The 23,701-nt window shown below is 31.9% G+C and overlaps 1 protein-coding gene across 1 annotated transcript in view; it reads right to left on the reverse strand.

Moving 5' to 3' along the window:
• Window positions 1-13,591: 13,591 nt before the first annotated feature.
• LOC127730448 (calcitonin receptor-like) overlaps window positions 13,592-23,701 on the reverse strand; it is a 59,291-nt gene continuing 49,181 nt past the window's right edge. Inside the window, exons 8-13 of the mRNA XM_052238876.1 lie at window positions 21,196-21,259; window positions 20,800-20,879; window positions 18,640-18,775; window positions 17,263-17,304; window positions 14,665-14,793; window positions 13,592-13,899 (exon numbers count right to left, since the gene is read on the reverse strand). Of these exons, the coding sequence (XP_052094836.1) occupies window positions 13,846-13,899; window positions 14,665-14,793; window positions 17,263-17,304; window positions 18,640-18,775; window positions 20,800-20,879; window positions 21,196-21,259 (505 nt within the window). The 3' untranslated portion in view covers window positions 13,592-13,845. The remainder of the gene's footprint in view (window positions 13,900-14,664; window positions 14,794-17,262; window positions 17,305-18,639; window positions 18,776-20,799; window positions 20,880-21,195; window positions 21,260-23,701) is intronic.

Raw genomic sequence — 23,701 nt, forward strand, 5'->3', positions numbered from 1 at the left:
AACAGAACAATTGTTTGTTATTAAACACGGCACCCAAACTAAGTTGACCAATGAACCATTAATGTTGTTTCCATTGATTTAAATTTTCATGATGATTGATGATTAAATTTTTTAAAGAAAAACATTGAAAGTAAAATCAATAAAATTAAGTACAGTAATATGGTTCTATTATAGAATAAAAATAACGCTTGGTAATATCCGATGCGTAAGAATATACTATATATTTCTAAAATATTAAAATTTCAAGGACAGTGACTTGGTAACATTAAGTGCAAGTTGGTAAACCCACTATTCATGTTTCAGTGGAAAGTTACAATAAATGTCATTAAGTAAAACATTAAACCATTTAAACAGTGATCAATCATCAATAATTCGTGTTTTCTTTTAAACAATAAGACAAAGAAGTTATTATAGACAAAAGCATCCGTGATCATGATCCAAACAATAAAAGTCTGTCTCCTAATTTTTAAAGTTAATTTATACTTATAACCCAAGTCTCGCACGATGTGTCTACTCTGCATAAATCTCACCACTCGACGATTTATATTTGAAGCAGATGTAAAATATGTATAGTTAAAACTGAATCTGGTTTTCAATTCAATAAAGCAATCTTGATGTGCTTTCCATTATGATTGAAAACTATTAGAACTTGACAAATAATTTACAATCTATAATTGGTTTGTGCGTGTTTTTCAATTATCATGCTGGCGCAAAGTCTGTGAAAGTTATTAGCTTTGCTTGTCAATCGTATTTGTACTGGACTGGCAAAACATGTTTTGGTTTAATATAGATCAGATTGCGCTTTGACAAGAAACCTATTTCATGTACAAACAGATACCAATATACCAATAAGTCACAAAATTCCTAACAAAATAAATTAAATGTAATGTAATTCTTATTATATTAGCACGGACATTTCGATAATTTGAGAAAAAATGGAATGTATGTGTTAATAACCCATTGCATAACAAAAGGCTGTAGTAAATAGAATAGTGCCGGGATATTAGATAAAAACGTTTAAATAACAAGAAAAACTGGAGATCAAATATTCAATGAAAAATTAGTTGATATAAAATTGATCGAGAATGTATATTTCAATGAGTACTTCGTTTTGATTTAACGTTCGATGATGATTAAAGTTTAAGCAACATATTTACGATTAAAACCCGCATAAATTATAAATAAAAATTAGTAGAAGACGATAAAACAAATATTGATACTGACAAATTATAAACTCTAGAAAAAGGGAATAAGAAATCCAATATCCCTTAAATATAGTAGATAGAATATTTCCTAATATTATTATGCGTTCAACAGCAAAACCATCATTTCGAACTGTTTAAAACTATCCCTATGATAAATTACTCTCTTGCGCTATTGCGTGATCCCTAATAATTTTATATCACATAGACGCATATTTCATAGGAGTGATACTATGAGCGTCACATGTGAAACAGGATCTGCTTATCCTTCCGGAGCACCTGAAATCCCTCTGGTTTTTTTTTGTAGGGTTCGTAATGCTCTGTCTTTAGTTTTCTAAGTTGTGTTTTGTATACTGTTGTTTGCCTTTAAGTCTTTTTTTGCAATGAATTTGTCAGTTTATCACTTGAGTTTGACTATCCCTTTGGTATCTTCCGCCTCTTTTTTACCTTTAGTGCCAGTTTGTATCAATACCACTAACAAGGATATCTAACAGATTCGTGTATACCAGTTTATAATATTATCTAAGCACCATTGTGTTTTCAAAACATTAAGTCTTATACATGTTTCTAAACTGCTATTTATACTTAAGCAAACTTGAGGTATTATCAGGGAATTGAAAAACAGGGTATGGATGTTGGATGTGTACTGATTGATATTTTAGTCTTAGATAAATGATTTTTTTATTAGTTGTTATTAGGTAAAGGAAGAAAAAATGTTAAATATCCATGTACAATGTTTTAACATTTGCTTCAACAGCAACAGTAACATGCTCATTGTACAATTGTACAAAACAGTCTGAGCAACATGGACCAACAAACCAGTACAAATATAGTGCGCATGGTGTTAAACTTATCTTTTATTTAATCTTTGATCACATAAAACAGTAACCTAGTTTGTTTTAAAATATGACGCTTTATGACCGATTTTCCTTATACAAATATGAGATAATTTTTGTTTGTTTTTAACTTATTTTGACTCTCCAAAGGAGGACGCCTTTTGTGTGTTTGAATATTCCCATTTTTGATAGAGCTAGATGGTCTGAGACATGACTGTTGATAATAGTGACACGTGAATGCTACATGTACTAATGATACCAAAGATAAGCCGGGATCAAGCTGTTGCCTGTTTTAAACTTAGGAAATCATATTTTTTTATATAAAATTGAAGAAGAAAAACAGACAAAACAGTAAATAGAGGAAAACATACAACAATATAGGAAAACGATGAAACAACAGACCTGCTTTTCTACATCTTTTTTTATATACTAGTACTAATTGGAATGTCTAGTAAAGCAAAGGAAGAAATACTGATCCTTGAAACGTCTAGCACAGAGAAGGGTGAAATATTGTTCATTGGAAAGTTTAGTAAAGCAAAGGAAAAGATACTGAACCTTAAAACGTCTAGCATAAAGAAGGATGAGCTATTGCTCCTTGGAGAGTCTTAGTAAAACAAAGGAATAGATACTGAGTCTTGAAACGTCTAGCATGGAGAAGGATGAGATATTGGAAAGTCTAGTTAAGCGAACGACGAGACAGTGCTCATTGGAATGTCTAGAACAAACGAAATGCACAGGAAGAGATACTAATTATTATGATATCTATTATAGCGAAGGAATATATATTTCACCTTTAAAGGAAGAGACCATGCTACTTTGAATATGTGCTATTGCAAAGAAGCTATTGCAAAGAAAGAGATGCTGCTCATTGGAATAAAATTGAGAATGAAAATGGGGAATGTGTCAAAGAGACAACAACCCTAGCAAAGAGCAGAAAACAGTCCAAGGCCAACAATGGGTCTTCAACACAACGAGAAAATCTCGCCCCCGGAGGCTTCAGCTGGCCCCTAAACAAAAATGTGTACTAGTTCAGTACAAATGGACGTCTAACTAATATCTAGCAAAGAAAAGAAAACAAATCTAATATTATATGAAAACTTAAAAAGTAAGTGTTTTCTATTATACCAGGTTTTTTTTCGATACAGTACGTTGAGGACTATGCAAGAAAATGGGTAAAGCGCGAACCAGACGAACCAGAACTGGACACTTTGTCTGAATGGATCTAAGCTATTCGATCATGCATTCAGAAGCGCATTCAAAAACTACGATGTACTATGAGCACAAGAGTTACTAACCCTTTCAAGAATCCGGATGTTATGGATGCTTTATCCTCTTTGCATGACAAATATGTCGTTGTTCCAGCAGATAAAGCCTCCAATGATATTGTCTTCATATGTAAAAACCATTATTTGCAATGTCTCACAACAGAGCTTGGAATAAATAGAACTACTGGTAATCCTACATATCTTTTAACATCATTTACCAAGGACGAAATTTTACAAAATCACAAATCTGTCCTTCTTTCTTTTGGTATCAACATCAAAGAAAACGAAGAAAATTTACCATCATTATACTGGATACCAAAACTTCACAAAACTCCATATAAAGAACGATACATAGCTGGGTCATCAAAATGTTCGACTAAACATCTTTCTAAAGTACTGACTACTATTCTTTCTACAGTTAAAGATGGGCTTCAAAAATATTGTGATGAGATATATTCTACCAGTGGTGTTAACCAGATGTGAATTCTCAAAAATTCGAAAGATCTACTACTTAATCTTCGATCACAATCTTTGCAATTTTGCAGCAACATAAAGACTTTTGATTTTTCTACGCTTTACACTACTATTCCCCATGCTCAGTTGAAAGATCGACTTCACCATCTCATTAAACAGAGCTTTTTCTATAAAAATGGGAATCGTAGATTCAAATTTCTTGTTTTGGGTTACAATGATTCATATTTTGTGAAGAACCACACTGAATTTACCAGAAAATATACTGAAGATGATATTATCAAAATGCGGGACTTTTTGATCGACAATATATTTGTTGAGTTTGGAGGATTTATATTTCAACAGACAGTCGGTATTCCAATGGGTACTAATTGTGCACCCCTACTGGCCGATTTGTTTTTGTACTCGTATGAAGCAGAAAGACAAAAAGAAAAAGCACCTTGCGAAATTCTTTAATTTTACTTTCACATATATTGATGATGTCATTCAATAACCCATATTTTAGCCAATACTTACATCTCATATATCCCAGTGAACTTGAAATTAAGGATACTACTGATACTAGAAGGACTGCTTCATACCTTGATCTTTTCCTCAATATTGACACAGATGGACGGCTTCACACGAAAATCTATGATAAACGGGACGATTTCAACTTCCCAATTATCAATTTCCCATTTCTCAGCAGTAACATACCCTCTGCCCCTTCGTATGGTGTTTACATATCTCAATTGATACGTTATGCTCGTGCATGTTCACACTATACGGACTTCATATACAGGAGTGTGCTCCTAACGCAGAAACTGCTCCAACAAAGTTATAAGGAGGACAGATTAAAAATGACACTCCGTAAATTTTCGGACACCATCACGAATTGGTCGATCCGTATGATGTGTATTTGTCCAAACTAACTAAGGACATTTTTACCACGTGTTAGATTGTGGTTTGACATTACGTAGTGTGATCTTTTAATTACCGAACGTGACTTATTCCCGATTGTGACTGTTTTGCTGAGTGTGAATTCGCATTGCTATAAGACGTGTCACGGTACTTTTCTATCCAAAATTCATGTATTTAGTTTTGATGTTATATTTGTTATTCTCATCGGATTTTGTCTTATCGTTTGTAGTTGTAAATCTTATTTTTTTTCTGTTGTATTCGTGTGTTATGGTAAAGATAATTAATCACCAAGTTCATTAATTAGATTTTAGTTTGGGTCAACTAAATTTATACGATATATTTGGTTTACAGTTTGATTTAGAAGAAACATTGACATAGCTAGATAATACTATTAATTATCTAATTACTACCACATTTTATATTAATTAGTATTGTAATTTTCATTGTTATTAATAAATGTTATATGAGTATTTTAAACCAAATCTTGTATTCTATATTAATTCTATCCTATTTTGGGGAAATTTCAGAAATTCAAATGTGACGTCACCTTTTTATTTTGCGTTGATCTCTTTGGCCAACTCGGCTGTGAATTTTTATGTGCTGGTTTATGTTGTTTTATGTATCCGTTTTCATTCTGTAGTTAGTCACCACTTCGGTGTTTTCATGTATATCTATTATATGGTAATTTTTTTATAAATTTACTGTTTGCAAAAGTATGAATTATTCTAATACTAAGGATTTTCTTATTCCAGACATATAACCTTAGCCGTATTTGGCACAACTTTTTGGAACTTTTGGTCCTTAATGCTCTTCAACTTTGTACTTGTTTTGGCTTTCGAACTTTTTTGATCTGATCTGAGCGTCACTGGTTAGTCTTGTGTGGACGAAACGCGCGTCTTGCGTATTCAATTTTAAACCTGGTACCTTTTGTTAGCTATTATTCGTATGTTTCTCTGTCCTATATGTTCTTCCAATTATTTGTATTGTAGTCCTGTCATGTAATGTTGTCATTTTAATGTTATATTTAACATTACCATAAAAGCGGGAGGTTTGGCTAGCCACAAAACCAGGTTCAACCCACCATTTTTTTCTTAAAATGTCCTGTACCAAGTCAGGAAAATGGCCATTGTTATATTATAGTTCGTTTCTGTGTGTGTTAGATTTTAATGTTGTGTTTCTGTTGTGTCGTAGTTCTCCTCTTATATTTAATGTGTTTCCCTCAGTTTTAGTTTGTAACCCGGATTTGTTTTTTTCTCAATCGATTTGTGAATTTCGAACAGCGGTATACTACTGTTGCCTTTATTTAATATCTGATATCCTAAAGACTATTTACTATTAAGATATTTATTAATTTTCAGTAATAAATCATTTATCTGAATATAAGAAATTATGGTTAAATATACAAAAAAAAAAAAGATACTGATGTTAAAGAAGGGGGATAATATACCAAGGGATAATAAAACAACCATAAAATAAATAATGACAGAAAACCCAGAACAAAAGAAAAAAGACGAATATCCAAACAATTTATAAAATTCTGCTCAAATAACAATGGTTGAGCAACACGGACTCCATCATATGAATTTAATTAAGTGAACACAGGTGACATTGAAGGTTGGACAATTCCTACTCCACTAGAGTCATCTCTGGTTTGCCCTTTTAAAATAAGTATCCGACAATAAATCTCGTTCAGCGATGTTCAAACCGAAGAGAAGAGGACGGAATTGTGACTACAATGACACAACAATTCTATTATTTATAATGTGCCAGTACTTCGGTACTGGAATGAAAATACGTATATGTTTTATTAAAATTGGCTGTTAAAACATTTTTTAAATTATTTAAAATTAAGGAATGTATCTCCCTCACGCATTGCTCTGATTCTTTGTCTGAGTTTGGCGTTACATTTTGGTCCTTTTTGGTCTTTATCACTTCTTCAACGTTGTATTAGGTTTTTGATTTTCAAATATGAGGGCCTCTGACATCTCTAAAGAGACTTCAATTGTCGAAATACGCATCCGGTGCAATAAAATTGTACCGTTAATGTTATTGTAGGAAGACCAAAATGTTTCTTTTTATTTGTTTGGCATCAAAAGTTTAATTCTGTACAAATCAGTTCTTGGTAATGCACACTTTTGTATTGCCTTGACTTTTTTTTATGACGTTGCTGTTTTAAATCTTTTCCGAACTACAAATACCTAAATTTGAGTGCAGAACGAGGTTGTTACATATCAACATGTTCTTAAGTACTTTGAACATGTTGCAGCAATAGTTTAACATTTTTTGACATGATATTGTTATCATGGTTTCGTTTGTACTTTGGTTTTCATAATCTTGGATACCGATGTTATTAAGTTAAATGCTTTCCCTGTATAGAAGTAAGGAGCCTAAACAGTGATTATTAGACATTTGCGGAAACTAGGTCTATACCTAGGATTACACTTTAGACTTACGATTACAGGTGACAAAAACAAGGGGTCATCTCAAAATACAAAAACAAACCAAAAATACAGATACAAAATAGCAAATGGTGTCTTCTATAAAAAAAAAGATGTAAGCAACACGTTTAAATTTCATGTGTCCGAAGCGCTTTTCTGGATTTACCATCAGGACCGCACAAAGCCAAATATTTGAAGACAAGGATTTATAAGGACCGAAGGTGTCGATAGATGTATGATATATATATTATCAGCAGGAGCAATAGACTTTCCCGCGAAACATGGTACTTTTAATGCAATGGTTAGTATACGAAAACCAGCAAAAATATTGTTCAGAGGATACTCTACAAACTTTCATTTGAAATAGTAATGTTGGTGTCGTTTTTGTTATGCACGATTACAACTTTGTATCCGCAACTGTTGCCTTGCCGAATTAAATAGATTGTGATTTTTTGAACAATTTCTTCTCGCCTGCTACACTTTTGCATTTTTTATCCCTAACAATCAATTGAATAGATCTGCGTATAAACGTTGTGTTGAAATGAACAACGTCGCAGTGAGAGATCACGGGCTGTTCCGGGGGTTGTAACACCCTTTTTTTGCCTATCAATGCTTTTGAATAGGGACATATGGTGGGACCCCCCCTCCCCTCCCCCTTTATCTTGGGTTGGGATCCCCTTTTGAAAATGGCTGGATCGACCCCTGCGTCGTCAGTGCACTCTATATTACAATTCCATGAAAATAGTACCAGTCTCGGAACAGGCGTTAAAGCTCATGTTTCGAGCATACCAGTCCCACCCATGTTCATGGGGGATAATTATCGACACCGCGAAAAAAAAACCGTCCATACCTAATGATTCCCAAGATCTCTATTGTAATAATTGCATAAAAGAAAAACAACTTGGAACTCGTTTGTCATTTTTTGTTTGTTGCTGTTGAAAACATAGATAGCAAAGTTTTAACTATTTGAGTACACCTATTCTTACATTTCAACTGAGTCTGGCGAACAGTCTTAAATATATTTCCGACATAGAGAAGTTCGTTGATAACTGTTTTTTTTTTCTCGTATAGTTGTGATTTTTTTTCTATTAAAACCAAAAACGTAGAAAAAAGTGTTTGTCCTATTCAGGAAAAAAAAAAGATTTCAAAATTATACCGAACGGCAAGTGAAATTTCATGAAGAACAAATAGCTCAAAAACATCCGTCTGCTGTATTTCCTCATTCTCTTTAAAACAAAATAAACGAGAGAAAGTATGTCTTAGCATAAACATGCTAAGATGCTCCATGGTTGATTGCACCTTTCCTAACACAAAGTATTGCTGAATTTTTTTCAGCAATTGTTCCAATCTAGCTACTGCAACGTCTTATGTTAAATTTATTTTTAAAATAATGTTAGTTCATTCTATCATACTTCGTACAATTACAGCATTTTCAACTTGGATAACACCGTATACAATAATTAATGTTAACACATTGCTGCAAATATATTAGAAAAAAATCGTTGTTCAACTACAGAAAAACATCACTGTCGTTACATTGTTTTGGATCGACGGTTTATTTTTACACTTTGAGAAATCCCAAGATTTAAATGCTACCTGTAAGTGTAATTGTAATCCTAATCGTAGGTGTATGACAGTTTCCGCAAATGTCTATTGTTTGTTATATCTTGTTGTTGTTGACATTCAGGGAGACTGGTATTGATGGCAGATATTTGGTCATAAAATCATTCAAAGCTTTTCCAGACTTTCAAGGATTTAAAGATTAACAGTTTGTACAGACACGTGTTATTATTTAAGACTTATTTTAACTTAAATATGTTTCTTTTAGCTATGTGTCATTGGAATGCCTTCTCATTGACAAATAACTTACATATCCTTTTGTTCATATTTAAAGAAAAAAGAAAGATTACAGCGTGTCTCAATGAATATATCAACAAGGAGAAAATGTATGATTCCCATTGATACAATTAACACCTCAGGTCACCGTAGGTCTTCTGTAATAAGATAAGAAAAGACGTTTATTACAATAAGTACAATTATGCTATAGCATATATAAAATATAACATTATTGTGTGTAATGTTCATAGCCATGCCGTATAGTAAGCGATAAATGAGGCCCGGGATGACAAATGTGAAACAATTAGAATCAATCAATGCTACAGCATATTTAAATTATAGCATAGTCGTGTGTATTGTTCAAATCCATTCCGTATAGTAAGCAATAAATGAGACCCGGAGTGCAAAATCAATGGACTGGTTCATTCTAAAACAATAAATGAATAACGAGGACAGTAACATCGACAAACACTTGATAACTGGCATCCGACTTGGGATAGGCACATAATGAATATGTTCATGATGTCGTATAGGATTTTAGAATATGGCTTAAACCCTCATTTTTATTGTGCATATCGTTCTAATTTCAACAAGAAGTTATAAAAACAATCGGTTATCTTAAGTGAGAATACCATATCGTATACACGCATGAATACCATAAAATATAACATTGAATATGTGCAAAAGTAATAAAATCATCATCAGACCCTTTATTTATCTTAATGTAGTTGATTAGAAAAGATGATTAAATTTTATTCACATTTGTAAGATCTGCATGCATATGTACATTTTAAATCTGAAACTTGTAAATATATTAATTTATACCAATGCATAAACTTATTTTACGATTCCGTCCGTCTGACATCACTTTTTTGTCGCATGAATATCGGCGGAAGTTTTGTTTTAAAGGTTCGTCTTATAAAAAAAGTTTATCGCGTTTGAAAACATTACTTTAGTAGGAGAGACTTGTGTCTTATTTCGGTGTTGTGTATCCCTTTTTATCTATGATTATTTATTGCGACTTTGATATCATCTTCAACTTTAATCAACATGTGAACAATGTTAAATTTTTTCAATTATTTGGAAATTAAAAAAAGAATGTCATATTTCAAATAAAACATGCGAATTACATTTTTTTAAAGTGTTATTGATAATCATAATTTTTTGTAGATTATTTTTATTTATTTTCCAAACTACAAAACAATTTGGGTAAGTGTACCACGAATAAATAAACTGGATACAGTCGAGTTTAACTTTTTATACTCTGCACAAAACCGTCATTTATTTTGAAATAACACTATATTTAAGTCTGCTAAATTTGTACGATGGTAAAACTTGCAAACCTTAGTCTTCGATATTTTTTGGCAGATCATTCAATTCTTTTCAATAAATTTTAGATACTGAGAGACTATAATAGTGATGTAAATGTAGTCTGCTATTATATCATCACGAATTGGTTGATTTATACGATGTGTCTGTGTAACAGTGGTTTGATTCCGCCAGTGTACTTTATCCAGAGGATGAAAATTCCTAGTGTTTTTTATCCACCAACAAAAATTCACTAGGGTTTTTAATCCGGGTCAAGTGTAAAATATCCACCGTTCTTGATAAGATTCTACAGAGAGTTTTTTGAAGGGGAAATATATAAGAAATGGGGCTTGGTATGTTTTGGGGGTATTTGAATCAACTAAAACTTGCATAGCTGGTTTATGTAAAAAATGGACAAAGTAAACTAGTGTTTTTCATCCATGGAATGTTCACACAAATGTTTTGAACCAGGAATGATTTCACTAGTGATTTTGAACCAGGAATTATTATACTAGTGATCTGTAACTGGAATGATTGCACTAGTTACTTTGAACCGGGATTTTTTACACTAATATTTTATGATTCATACATGAAGTATTTTACAAATCACTTTCAACACATGATAACACAATATAATGCTTTATTTACGAATTAAATTTTGATAATTTTTCTAATCACATTCCATCAAATCATATGCTTTTAAATTGTCACTTATTGTAATATTTATACATACTGGATTGCCGAAGTTTTTCTGCGCATTTGCGTTTTGGTAGACTTCGATATAAAATCAAATCTTCTATGTCAATATCTATTAATCAAACTGGTTCCTTGAAAACTATTCTAATTTTAATCTATTAATGTATGTAAACAATAAACTGGTCTAATATAAACAAAACAATGATATATCAAGATCAACGCTTTCACACTATTTACATCCAATATTCTCTAGTGAAATACAGTTACCCGGAATAAAAACACGGTGGCATGAAATTACGCTTACACTTGTGTCTAAACTAACTAATGACATTTTTACCACGTCTTAGATTGTGGTATAACATCTATGTCGTCTGTCTTCTAAGTATCGAATGTGACCTATTCCCGAATATGATTATTTTGACGAATGTGAATTTGCATTGCTGTACGACGTGTCCCGGTATTTATACATCCAACATTCATGTATTAATTTATGATGTTTCTGTTGTGGTTTCGGTTAGATATTGTGTTATGTCTTATCGTTTGTTGTTTGAATTCTATATTTTCGGTACATTTCACACATGTCTTATTTGTCAGTATAGTCGAGTTAATTTCCATTTTCCATGGAAAAAGTATTGTGTTAGTACAAATAATTATGACGTCGTCACAGCAGTTATTTAAAATAGCCTTTCAATACCGTCATAGTCATGATAATTGTTTAGACTAGTATTGTGATAATAATTGTATGAATTTCAAGATTATATATTCGTTACAAAAATACATCACTGTTTGTGATGTCCTGTGCTGTCGTTAATGGAAGATGTTCGTTGTTATTCTGCGGTTTACATGTTGTAACGACTATTATATTATTTGTTTGTGCGTTTCTCTGTGCTGAGTGTTCTTGCATTTGTTTGTGCTGTATTTCTGTCGCGTAGTGTTGTCATTTTAGTGATATTTTTTAACATTGCCATATAAGCGGGAGGTTTGGCTAGCCATAACACCAGGTTCAAACCACCATTTTTTCTTAAAATGTCCTGTACCAAGTTAGGAATGTGGCAGTTGTTATCAAATAGTTCGTTTCTATGTATGTTGGTGTTTGTTTTGTTGCACTTCAGTGTTTCTGTTGTTCCGTTGTTTTCCTCTTATAGTTGATATGTTTCTTTCGGTTTTAGTTTGTAACCCGAATTTGTTTTCTCGAAATCGATTTATGACTTTTGAACAGCGGTATACTACTGTTGCCTTTATTCAATACCTGACAGGTTTTTTTCACCTTATCTGCATCTACAAAATGATCACCAAGACACGATTTACAAATAAGTCATCATGGCCGAAATCGTCAGTCGACTTCTTATTGGAGTTCTTTGCTCTTTAATGACAATTTTTACCATTCTTTGCGTTTTTGCCTATTAGCTTGAAACTATAAAAGGCAAATAGACACTTTAAATAGCAAAAATGGTCAGCAAGGTAAGATCTACACATCAACTTAAATCGTTAGTAGAATCTTCAAAAGAGTGATTGCCCTTAAATGACTATTGTTTACCCCTTTTTGTGTTTTGGCAAAAATTTAAGAAGATAGAGAGTTACTGTAATCAGAAAAAAAAAATTATCAGCAAATCAAGGTAAAAGAAAAATAAAATTTTGTCTTGAATTCTATTCTTGTCTACAAAGTTCGAGAGAGTCCATTGTTGAAGATACACATTTACCTAGGTAACACAGGCTTGTCAACCCAAGACACTTATCTAATACCCAGAGTTCTTTTCGAGAGAATATATTGGTTGATGGTCGATACGGTGTGTGTTATTACATACCTAAAGTGGATGTTTCACGTGACATGGCGACGTCATACAGATAAGGGTTTGATAAAGTCTTTGAAACCGTGACCGATATCGATATCATCACGGATAGCTAATACAGAACGTTTGCTATTTATTGTATAACCCATAAAATATTCTTCTTTTTATTACTAGTACAAAAAAATGTATATAATAATTTCAAATATCACCTTTTGATAAAGGACACAACTACTTTTTTTTTAAATAACTATTTAATTATACTGAACTAAAACGAAAATTAATTTTTCAAGCCAACTAGTTATTTCTTCGACGCGCAAGGGTTATTTTTTAATAATTGTATATCACAAGACAGTTAGTGTGCCTTCGATCAGTTTGCCTAAGGAAACTTGACGTTATTTATCTTAATGGAAAAAAAACCTGCCATAATATATTCTATATTTTATTGTGGCCACTATAAGTAAGTATAATAATACATCTTGATAATTTCTACCATCACACAACTGCTAAAACGTACAGTCGTGAGATAATAAATACCTATATAAAAGTGCTGAATGACGTTGTTATATATCAATCAACATGGTTTAAAGTACTTTGAGCATGTTTCAGTTTAACATTCTTTGAGATGGTATTGTTTATCTTGGTTTCGTTTGTACTTTGGTTTTTGTAATCTGGGATACCGATATTATTAAGTTAAGTGCTTTTTCTGTACAAATTTATTATTGTATGTTATTACATTTATATGTACCCTTAATGAATGTACATACCTATACATAATCAATGACAAAACATTCATAGTATACAAAGATAATATTGAGCATATTTTTTAAGAATAACTTTGTACACCAAAGATCCTGGAAAAATTGTTTAATGAAAAACGTTGTAAGTTTCTGTAATATACAGAGATAATATTAAGACACAATTTTCAGAAAAATTCCGTACACCAAAGAACATTGAAAAATTGCAATTTATAAAACACTATATTGTAAGCAACTACAAAAATGAAATATAAAAACTTCTATTCTTAATTCAGTCTATCGCTGATGTTTTGCACTTCCGTTTTCCCTGAAGAATTTTTTAATCTGTGCTTTGTTCACTTGCTTCATTTACACATCACACATCGTTTCTTGCAGTGGCACCATTTCTGGCTTATCTGTGAACTGGAAAAGAATAATGATAGTAAATATATCATTATATCGAGACTCTGGTTGAAATACAACTTTTTACATGGCATAAACACTGTTGTTAGTAAACCTCAATGTTTTTCTATTAAATTGTGTTGTTTGGTTGCTGATTTATTTTTAACATTTGCTTTCATTCATTAACTCATTTACTTGGTAAAATTAAATGAACAAACAGTTCACTAGTATAGTTGACTATACATAGTTGCCTTGTTTATAAAGAATAGCTGATGATATGTGACATTGACAAACTGATATAATCCACCATGAGGAGTGCAAAAGTTTGCTGAAGAAAACGAAAAAAATAAGATTCAACGTATTCTAAAAACAATACTAGTACCTAAATGTATTGTAAGCAAAAAGTTAATTCTATTTTTCAATGATATTAAACATCTTTAAATAAAATGACATTCCATAAAATAAATTTCATGAAGATAAACAGTTTGTTTCGTCTTTTTTTTCGTGAAATCATTTAAAATATTTAAAGAAACGACATAGATATGACAAAATAATCTGAAAATATCCATCTTCAAAAAAGTTAAACTGTGCTATTTTTCAATTGTCATTTCTGGGTTGTCCTTGCGCTTTTAAAATTCGCCTCTTTAACTTTGTATCTATTTCCTTCTAATATTTAAGAATTTACACAAGCTTTCATATGAATATTGAGTTTAAATTAGTCAACAGGGACAAACAGGGGCCATATTCATCAAATTACATAATTTAATCACAATTTTAGTAACAAACCTTTTTGTTACAATCGTCAGCCATATTTTCAGTGACGGTATAATGTGTAGATGAACAGCGATGTTTTCTTCGCCCGCTTCCATACATCAACCAATGTTGATCCCATTTACGTTTCAAAATCGCAGTGATCTAAATCAAAATAAAAGAAGCTACATTGAAACTATTTTATCTTTTCATGTTTTAAAATTAGTGATTTCTCTTTATTTTCAAGGCAAACATAGTCATTATAAAGATGAACAACTGTTATTAGAGCTCCTGAAAATTATTAGTTGTATATGAAAGTGTCAATACACGAGGCGGGCACGCTACCACGAGACCATCGAGGCGGTTGGGTATTATTGAACAGTTTGTTAAACTTCTTTTTTATTTACATTTTCATGTATATATTAATGATAAACCTGTTTTCCTAGAGAATATAATAAAAACTGAAAAAATAATTTGTCTATGTAAGAAAAGTTCTTTCACTTTTCATAATTATAGTAGCACGGAGTTATTTTGTTATTCAAACACAAGTAGTATGCAGTCTTAAAGTGTATTTTTAATGGAATCTGAAACGAAATTCTGTCCAAGTTTGTTGTTTCCTAGGTCTTAAGGACAAAGCGGTTTTTAAAACATGCTTTTAATTGTCCATTAAACCATTCATGGAATTTATTGCGATGTATCTTCAAGATTTAAACTCTTTGCACGAATTCCAGTTGTTCTGTTGCTTCTGACTTACTTTGATATAACTATCAGCTTCATATCGTAATTCATGTGTGAATGAGCATATGGCATTTATAAGTACTCATTGATAAGGTGAAACAACACTTAAGATGTTAATGGGATCTGACATAACCCAAAATAAGCCATTTTGATCGTTCATAACTTCTACAATAGAGCGATCCATTTCTAAAGTTGGATAATTATTGGATCATCGCTTTCGTTTTTATAATTTGAAATTATCTTTGTATCTTGCTTTTCATTAACACATATTTATGATTGAAATATGGGAAGAAGTTCGTTTGTGCCAAAAAGCATCCTTTTACACCACAGTTTATTTGCTCCAATGATACTTAGCGCCACCAGTTTGCAAAATACGTAGTAGCATTTGCACCAAACACAAAATATACTATTGTGTGTATTCTGATTAAAACCTTGCTTTTATTTAAACAATAAGTCTACCCACATTTCATAGCCAGAAATTAGTAATACTTTTGCTAATTAATATTCGTTATATGTAAATGAGAATTGTACCACGTGATAATAGTTTGAACTGGACTTGCTTGATATCATTAAAATCTTTAAAACACGTATATTATAAGTTGCCCGTCACAGATAGTCCTTGTTTATAATCACTCTGATATTTCCGTAAAGTTGTCAGGCGGTCAAATTCAAAACAATGAACGCGAATTTAGTGAATTTTTCGTGTTTTCGTGATTTTATTCTTCTTGAAATAGGGGCATTTTAACTTTACGTGGGAACCTAGAGTTCAACGACTACACATACAAGGTTTGGACTTGCTTATTCTTTGGACATTCAAGTTTCAAGTTTCATCCCGGCACTCCCGGCAACCTGTTTTTGTAATGACCTTGTTAGCCAATTTTCAACACGAAGTTTGCAAATTTGACGTTTCAGCCATTTTAGCCTGTATTTTATACTGCAATGTTAAAAGCCTCTCGCTTCGATTTTTAAAATAGCTCAGGAACCTTGACTTTTTCAACAACAGTCATTTTGTTTCGTTTAAATGGTGTATATTGTTGTGTATATTTATTTTCTGTCCCGGCAACCTGTCTATCACTTAAATTAAAGTTAAAACAGACATTTTTTTTCAAAATCCCCTATCATTTCAATATAATTTCCGTGACCCGTATCCGATTTCTTTAGTATAATATTCAAATAAGCAAAGTGGTGTTGATTTCTGGATATGAAGTTAAGGACCGTTATTTTGCGCTTGCTTGAAGGCTGATGTTTATAGTTTTTTACAATCGCTTATACTTTGTTCTGAATTATGTTGCTTTTGTATTGCGTTATTTAAACAAGAAAGAGTATTATAGTATACAACCATCGGAAATACTTTTGTCTGACAACCCTTGTCATTATAAAACTAACCAAAATCTAACAAATCTTTGGTATATAAAATCACTGAAGTGGTCAAATGCTAGTGCATCAACGAAAAACCCCAAAATTAAAAACTAATATCCAACAGCTGAGTTCTTAAATTTCCAATTGAGATACTACAAAGATCTGACATCATCATATAGAACTAAATTTTGAAGAAATTAAAACTGTACTAAAACAATCTAGGAACATTTTTTTCCTTTCCGAAACAGAAAATTGGAGCCTTTATTTTGATAAAGGATATGACTATGTCGTCTATACTTTTAATTCCATCACCATATCGTTATCGTAACAGTACTCGTATGCATACGGTTAACTAAAAAGAAATAACTGTCAACAAAGATACGTTGTACCTACTTGTCAATTATTCTATTGTGAGATACTATTGATAAATCATGAAACAAATTTTATCAAGTAAGGTAAACTTGTAATAACAAAACATATAATGGTAATGACAGGATATCTGAAATCTGCAAATAAGGGGAAATAAAAAGAACATACCTCGCTATTACAAAAGCAATACATGATGGATACAAACGAACCCTAGAAATAAAACAAACAAATTATCAACTGATATGTTTTCATTAACATACATATGAGTCCTTAGTGATTTTTTGAACTGTGGTGATTTCGTTTTCCTTTTTGTTTTGTTTGGTTTGCATTGACTTACCATGAGACTTGTATAGTTCCTATTGTGTCGTTGTTGGTTTGATTATGTTTTCGAAAGAACTATTGTTCGGATGTTTTCAAATGTTTTCTGTCTTTTAAGTGTTGCTTTGGAAGCCATATTTATTTACATGAAGAGTAAAATAAGAGTAAAACGACAATGATCATTTGGCGATCATTAAATCCCTTTATTTAAAGCTCTTTCATTTCCTGTTCTTACAACTAATGAGTATTGTATAATCTGGTAATTACAGATACATTAATTCTACGATTATTGTATTTCTCACTGTTCATTGACCAGTGTTACAATTTATGAAACGTTATTGAAACAAATGATCTATTACAGAACGGTGTATTTACATCACGCTTCAGAAATAGTACCACTTGTCACAGGTTTGAAAATGCTTCTTCATATCTTGTGGGAAAACAATTATTTACGCAGTTTGGTTACGATAAATGAGGTCTGCGAATAATGTAATGGTAAAAAATAGATGTTGCCGTAAGTCCTTTAAAATAATATGAAAGAGAGGCGAAAGATATCAAAATGATATTCCAACTCATAAGTCGAAAACAAACTGACAATAACAATAAGTGTGTTTACTTAACTTCTATAGAAAGTATCTTAATTTTTTCTTTATTTGTAGGTGGTAGAGACTGCGTTTTCTATCAGAACTTCCTTAATAAAGTGTTTCTGCTTACAGTGTTGCTATTTAACCAAGAGTTTTAAATGTTCAATTTGAGAGTTCGTATGTTTTGAGGACGCCATCATGATTTAGTTCGCCGTTACGGAATATATGTATCAGAAACATTTATTGAACTGGAGGCTTCAAGTTTAAACCATTAACAAACTGTTTGTTAAATTCCTATCATCATATGGATATTTAGAATTCTGTGTTGTAAAGGTTATTTAATGCACAAATTGTATGATACTGATTTCCGTGCACAAGACACGTGTTGAACATTATGTGTCGTTATCTTATAAAGACTTTACCTAAAAATGGAACAATGGCAATTTATCAATGTTGAATGCTTTCATAAAAAAAACAATTCTTCATAATAGATGTCAAATATATATATTCTATTCTCATTGAACCGAAACGTATTTCTGCTCTTTGGTCGGGTTGTTCTCTCTTTGACACATTCTCCGTTTCCGATCTCAATTTTATTAAACCTATTTCCATTTACATGAGTCTGAGAATACGGGAACAATACCTGCAGTGAAGTCAAAACTGCCACAGAATACACATAGATATCTGTGAAATCTGAATTTTCACTTGGTCTCATTGGTAATACAAGATACTGTAATCCTAGTAATGGAAGTAACACCAAAGTGGCTCTTGCTGCTTTCCTAAAAAATATATTTGTAGATACTGTGACTTCAGTTACCGAAATAGTATTCTTTTAATCTATTTTAATCTTATAAGAAAAAAACACATGGGATGACTAGGGTAATATAATAATAATACATTATTTCCAAAAACAATACAGCTTATAGGCATTTAACAAAATATACATCAAATTTCAATACATATATAAACAGTAATAGTAAACAAATTAGTAGAATACCAAGAGAACATTCAAAACCCAAGTGAAGGATACACTGACAATAACATGGCAAAAAACGAAATACGACGAAAAGTTAAACAAGTCCACACTACATATAGAAACTAAAGACCGAGCAGCAGGAACCCAACTGAAAATGAGGGTAATTTCAGATTCCGGATGGGTAGGCAGATCCTGATTCACTAGTGGCATCCATCAGCTTGCTCATGGTAAGTATAAATTGGGTGATACGTATCTTGCAATGATGTCACAATCGAGTAAAAAAAGACACAATTGTAACATATCTAGGTTAATATGTGACAAAGATACTCCATAACGGTCAACCAACTCATAATGACATTTGTAAAACTTTTGAAGTGCTGATTTCAACTTAATCACTTGGAATCCTTTAATAGCTTCCTTGTTACCAGCAACCTCTATCAAGGAAATTATGATAGAAAACGGAAGCTCTGGAACGTCGTACCAGTTTGGAGTTATATACTCACTATGTAGGCGCTGCTGGTATGTTGTTACATAGAAATTGAAAGTTCACAGGGAAAGCTGAAATCATCCCTGTTGTCGTAAACATGTGTTTTCAACCGAACCTTATTGTCAATTTCTAGATGCAAGTCGGGAACTTGATTGTATCTGTGGTCTCTTTATTTCATTTGTATCCAACATCATCCCCAAACTTTGAATTATTCAGTGGTAGAACATCTACTGTAAAGCGGAACGTGAAGTTTAAGATAATGCTAGTTCTTCCTATGAAGCTCCTGTTTAAACCCTGCTTTATATAAAAAAAGGAAGATGTCGGCAAGAATAATGATAATATTCATCACGTTCTTCGAGCTGTAGGAGAATCTAGATGGAAAATCTATACCATCAACTTGCCATTGCAACCATATGTTGTTGCACTTCATGAATCCAGAAAGGTTCAGATATCTGGTGACCTACAATGCTTTCGATACACATACCTCATAAGCACTTACTTGATCTTTTAATGGTTAATGAATGCGCATGTTCATAAACATAGACCACATCGTGTATGACACATTTCAATAATGTTAATACAGTTCAAATGAGCATTAATTGAAGTAACAACCAGCTTAAACCTTATCGTACATAACAGCAAACAGTAGTTACCGATAGTCAAAACTTGTACATTCATTTTGAATTACAATACACCTGGGAATCCCAACAGCTTCTAACAGAACAAGACCAGGTGAGTCGACACAGTAAGCGTCCCCTGACAATCATGCATTGTCGGCAATTCGAATCCGGAGTCAGTTGTTAATTTCGTAACAGGAAACAGGAAACAATCAGACTACTATCGTAGTGCCTTATACCAGTCAAATAATACGGGATGGTTATACATGTACTAATACCGGATTGTCAATTGTAGTTATTCTTTCTCATTCTAAATACTTAAGTTTTTCTAACCCAACGAATATATAGTCTAAGAGTTGAGAGATTTGTTTTGTTCCGTGTTGAAGGCCTCAACGTGACTTTGAGATGAAGAACATAAAAAAAGCGCTGTTCCTTTGATTTTTTTGTGTTTTTTTGCTGTGCATGTACTGATTTTGTGTCATGGATAGATACCCTATATCCTTTGTTTTTTTCTATTAAACCAGATTTGGCACACCTTTTGGATTTTTCTTTCTATCCTCTTCAACTTTGTAATTGATTTTGCAGTCCAATCGGTTGATTCGAGCCCAACTGGTGCGTCTTATGTAGAAGAAACACGAGTATGGCGTACTGAAGTATAAACAAAATATCTTTGATGAGTTTCCAAACCCTCCAGAAGGAGTTAAGTCATAAATCTTAACCTACTTGCTTTGTGATGCTTCTGGGATTTTCTGCAACTTTGTCATCAGTAGTCTAACAATATTAACAAGGAACATTACGTTGATCTGAAATATGCAAAGTTTGAATTAAAAGAAAAATTAAAAGTTAAAAAGACCAAAATTCTAAAAAAGAAATCTCTGAAAGGATGTTTTAGCATGTGTCAGTCATTTGAGGAATATAATAACAAACAGATTTAAAATTATTGAAGTCGATAGTATGAAATTTTCTGTAAAAATTCGAATATTTACTTGCATTTGATATATAAATGAATTTTAAAATGTAAAAAAACAAACAGCATAAATAATTTTAAAAATAAAAAGTTGTTGCAAGTATCAAAATTATGTAAACCCACTCAATGCATGTATATTTTTGAATACTTACACATATGGAAACAACTATGGGACCATACATAATCCATTGCAAACTGCTTTCGTCATGCCAACATCTAAAAATATGTAAGAGTTTTCAACAATATACATATCATATTAATGCTAATCAATATTTGGATTACAAATATTCTTCATCCGTATCAGTTACCCAACATAAAAGTGGCAACCAAAGAATATTAGTCAGCGTCGGAAAATCTTCGAGTTTATACAAACTAAGCATCGTATGCATACAAGGTATATATTTTCACTTTCTGTCATCCTCCTATTAATTTAAAATGACATGTAGGAGGAAAATCTAAATAATTTAATAATTAGGATTTGAATGATTTTTTGGCAATTGTATGGGGAGTAAAAGCGATGATAGAAGCACATTTTATATTGCTCTACGTTTGATTTGTTTGGCAATACACGTATTTGTCATCTTGCAGCTAGAAATTGTTCAATGTCCACGTTACTGATGCGATTCTTTAAGATTTGAAGAAAATTATAGGCAATAAATTTTGGAATAGTAAGCTTATTGTTAAGGAGAATGGCGTTTGCTTTCTGCCAAGTGTATTGTACTGGAAGCAGCGATTAGGTACATTTTACCGTTACTTAATCACACGTTTTCTTTTTTAATATTCTAGTTATAGCAAATAATTTGAGAAATAATGAAATTTTACACTTTTACGAGTTAATATGCTGTATTATCAGACAAACAGAAAAACAAACAGCAATTAACGTCACTATATCTATGAAATTGGTTTGGAGGAACGCATTAATTACGAAAACCAATCGTCGAAATGTCGAATGCCATAAACATAAGCACTATATATCTTAAAACAATTCAGTAGGTGTCAACTGTTGTAAAATACCTTATGATATAATCACGTTTATAACATTCAAATTATCTTAATCTGCTGTTTTCACATCTTTTAATGTAAAAATACTTTCTCTGGGAATATCAATCATTGTCGTAATGTACATTGCATGTAGATTTTAATTAACGAGTACGATTCGATCAATTTCTAAGATGAAGCTGTTGAGTTCAAACAACCAGGCGTGAACCAATAAGACGGTATAATGAATTTCAAACGATAGGTTAGGACAATGCTTAGAGAAGTATTTAAGTGCGAAATGTTTTCTGCATTAACACTTGTTTTTATGAAATATTTTCAAATGAATAAATGCATCCAAATAAAAATATTTTTGCGTACCGAATACGGAAAATTAAATGAATTTCTGAACTATAAAAGTACTTGTTTATGCTGTAAATTTTAAAGAGATTGTTGTTCTGTAAAGCCTTTGTGTATTCACTAATTCATTTCTAATTATAGACAATATCAAAATCAATTCAGACTCCAGTGACATTACCGAGATTTTAAGGATGTTAATTATTCATCAATATAAATAAATTATATATAACAAAATCTAAAACTCTTTTAATTTTTGTATCCCAATATCAGACCTGATATTTCTAAGCATGATACTCTAAATCGGTTTCGAGCACACCGGTCTGTTCATTATCGCGGGAACTTTCAAAACATTTTATCTCTTTGCAAACAATGATTTAAAGATTCTTCTTATTTTATTTCCATTAAATGTTATATCAAAATAACATCCCCGCGAATTTCCCTTTGTGTAATAATTTCAAAAGTGCTAATTTCATTGTTTATCATTATTGGACCGGCTATTACAAAATGAAATTTTAAGTTTTTACAACCATTTTTACATGCAAATTGAAATAACTTAGATAAAAGTAAGGAATGAAGGTATATTTGCATATCAAAATTGACGTTGTGTCAAAATCTGAAGGAAACCCAACGAGAGATCTTTTCTGTATCGTTTGCCCTTAAAGTGATTGTATATTGGATGCCTCCTATGTATGGGTAGTTGCCAGAAACATAGATCATTCAAGTGATAGAAAAATATTCAGTCATATTATCCCGTCAGTGTCCCATTTTGATGCAATCTCTATTATTTGACCGTATGGTAGGGATACTTTGGATCAAGTATTGACTACAAACACATCAGATCTACATTTGCTAATGATGGGTTTCTATGTTAGAGTCATTATAATTCCATTGTAGAAGTGTTTTCTGTTTCAAAGTGTTTATGCCATCTCCCTTGAGACCCTCTAAACCAATGTCAATTAACATGGCGTCCAAACATCCTTGTCAACCTTTAATCTATAATGCTGTAGTTTCTAGATTTGGTATACTCTTTGCTCATTTGTTTCCCAAAATATTTGCATTTTAAATCATTATGATAATGTTCGATGTTGAACTTATTCTCATCTTCAGTTCATTTATGAAATATTCGATGCTAGATCAAAAATAATAAATAAATAAATGATCAACCATCAATTATGAAAAAGGAGATATTGGTTAAACGTCTTCGAGATAACAATCCTTCAACACAGGCTATTTACCAAAATAAGACTTATGGAAGTCAATAGTTTATCAACAACTGATATCTAGATGTCACCGTGTGGTTTTCAACGACCACAAAGTATACGG

This window comes from Mytilus californianus, unplaced genomic scaffold (genome assembly GCF_021869535.1).
Source record: "Mytilus californianus isolate M0D057914Y unplaced genomic scaffold, xbMytCali1.0.p SCAF_2, whole genome shotgun sequence".
NCBI lineage: Eukaryota > Metazoa > Mollusca > Bivalvia > Mytilida > Mytilidae > Mytilus > Mytilus californianus.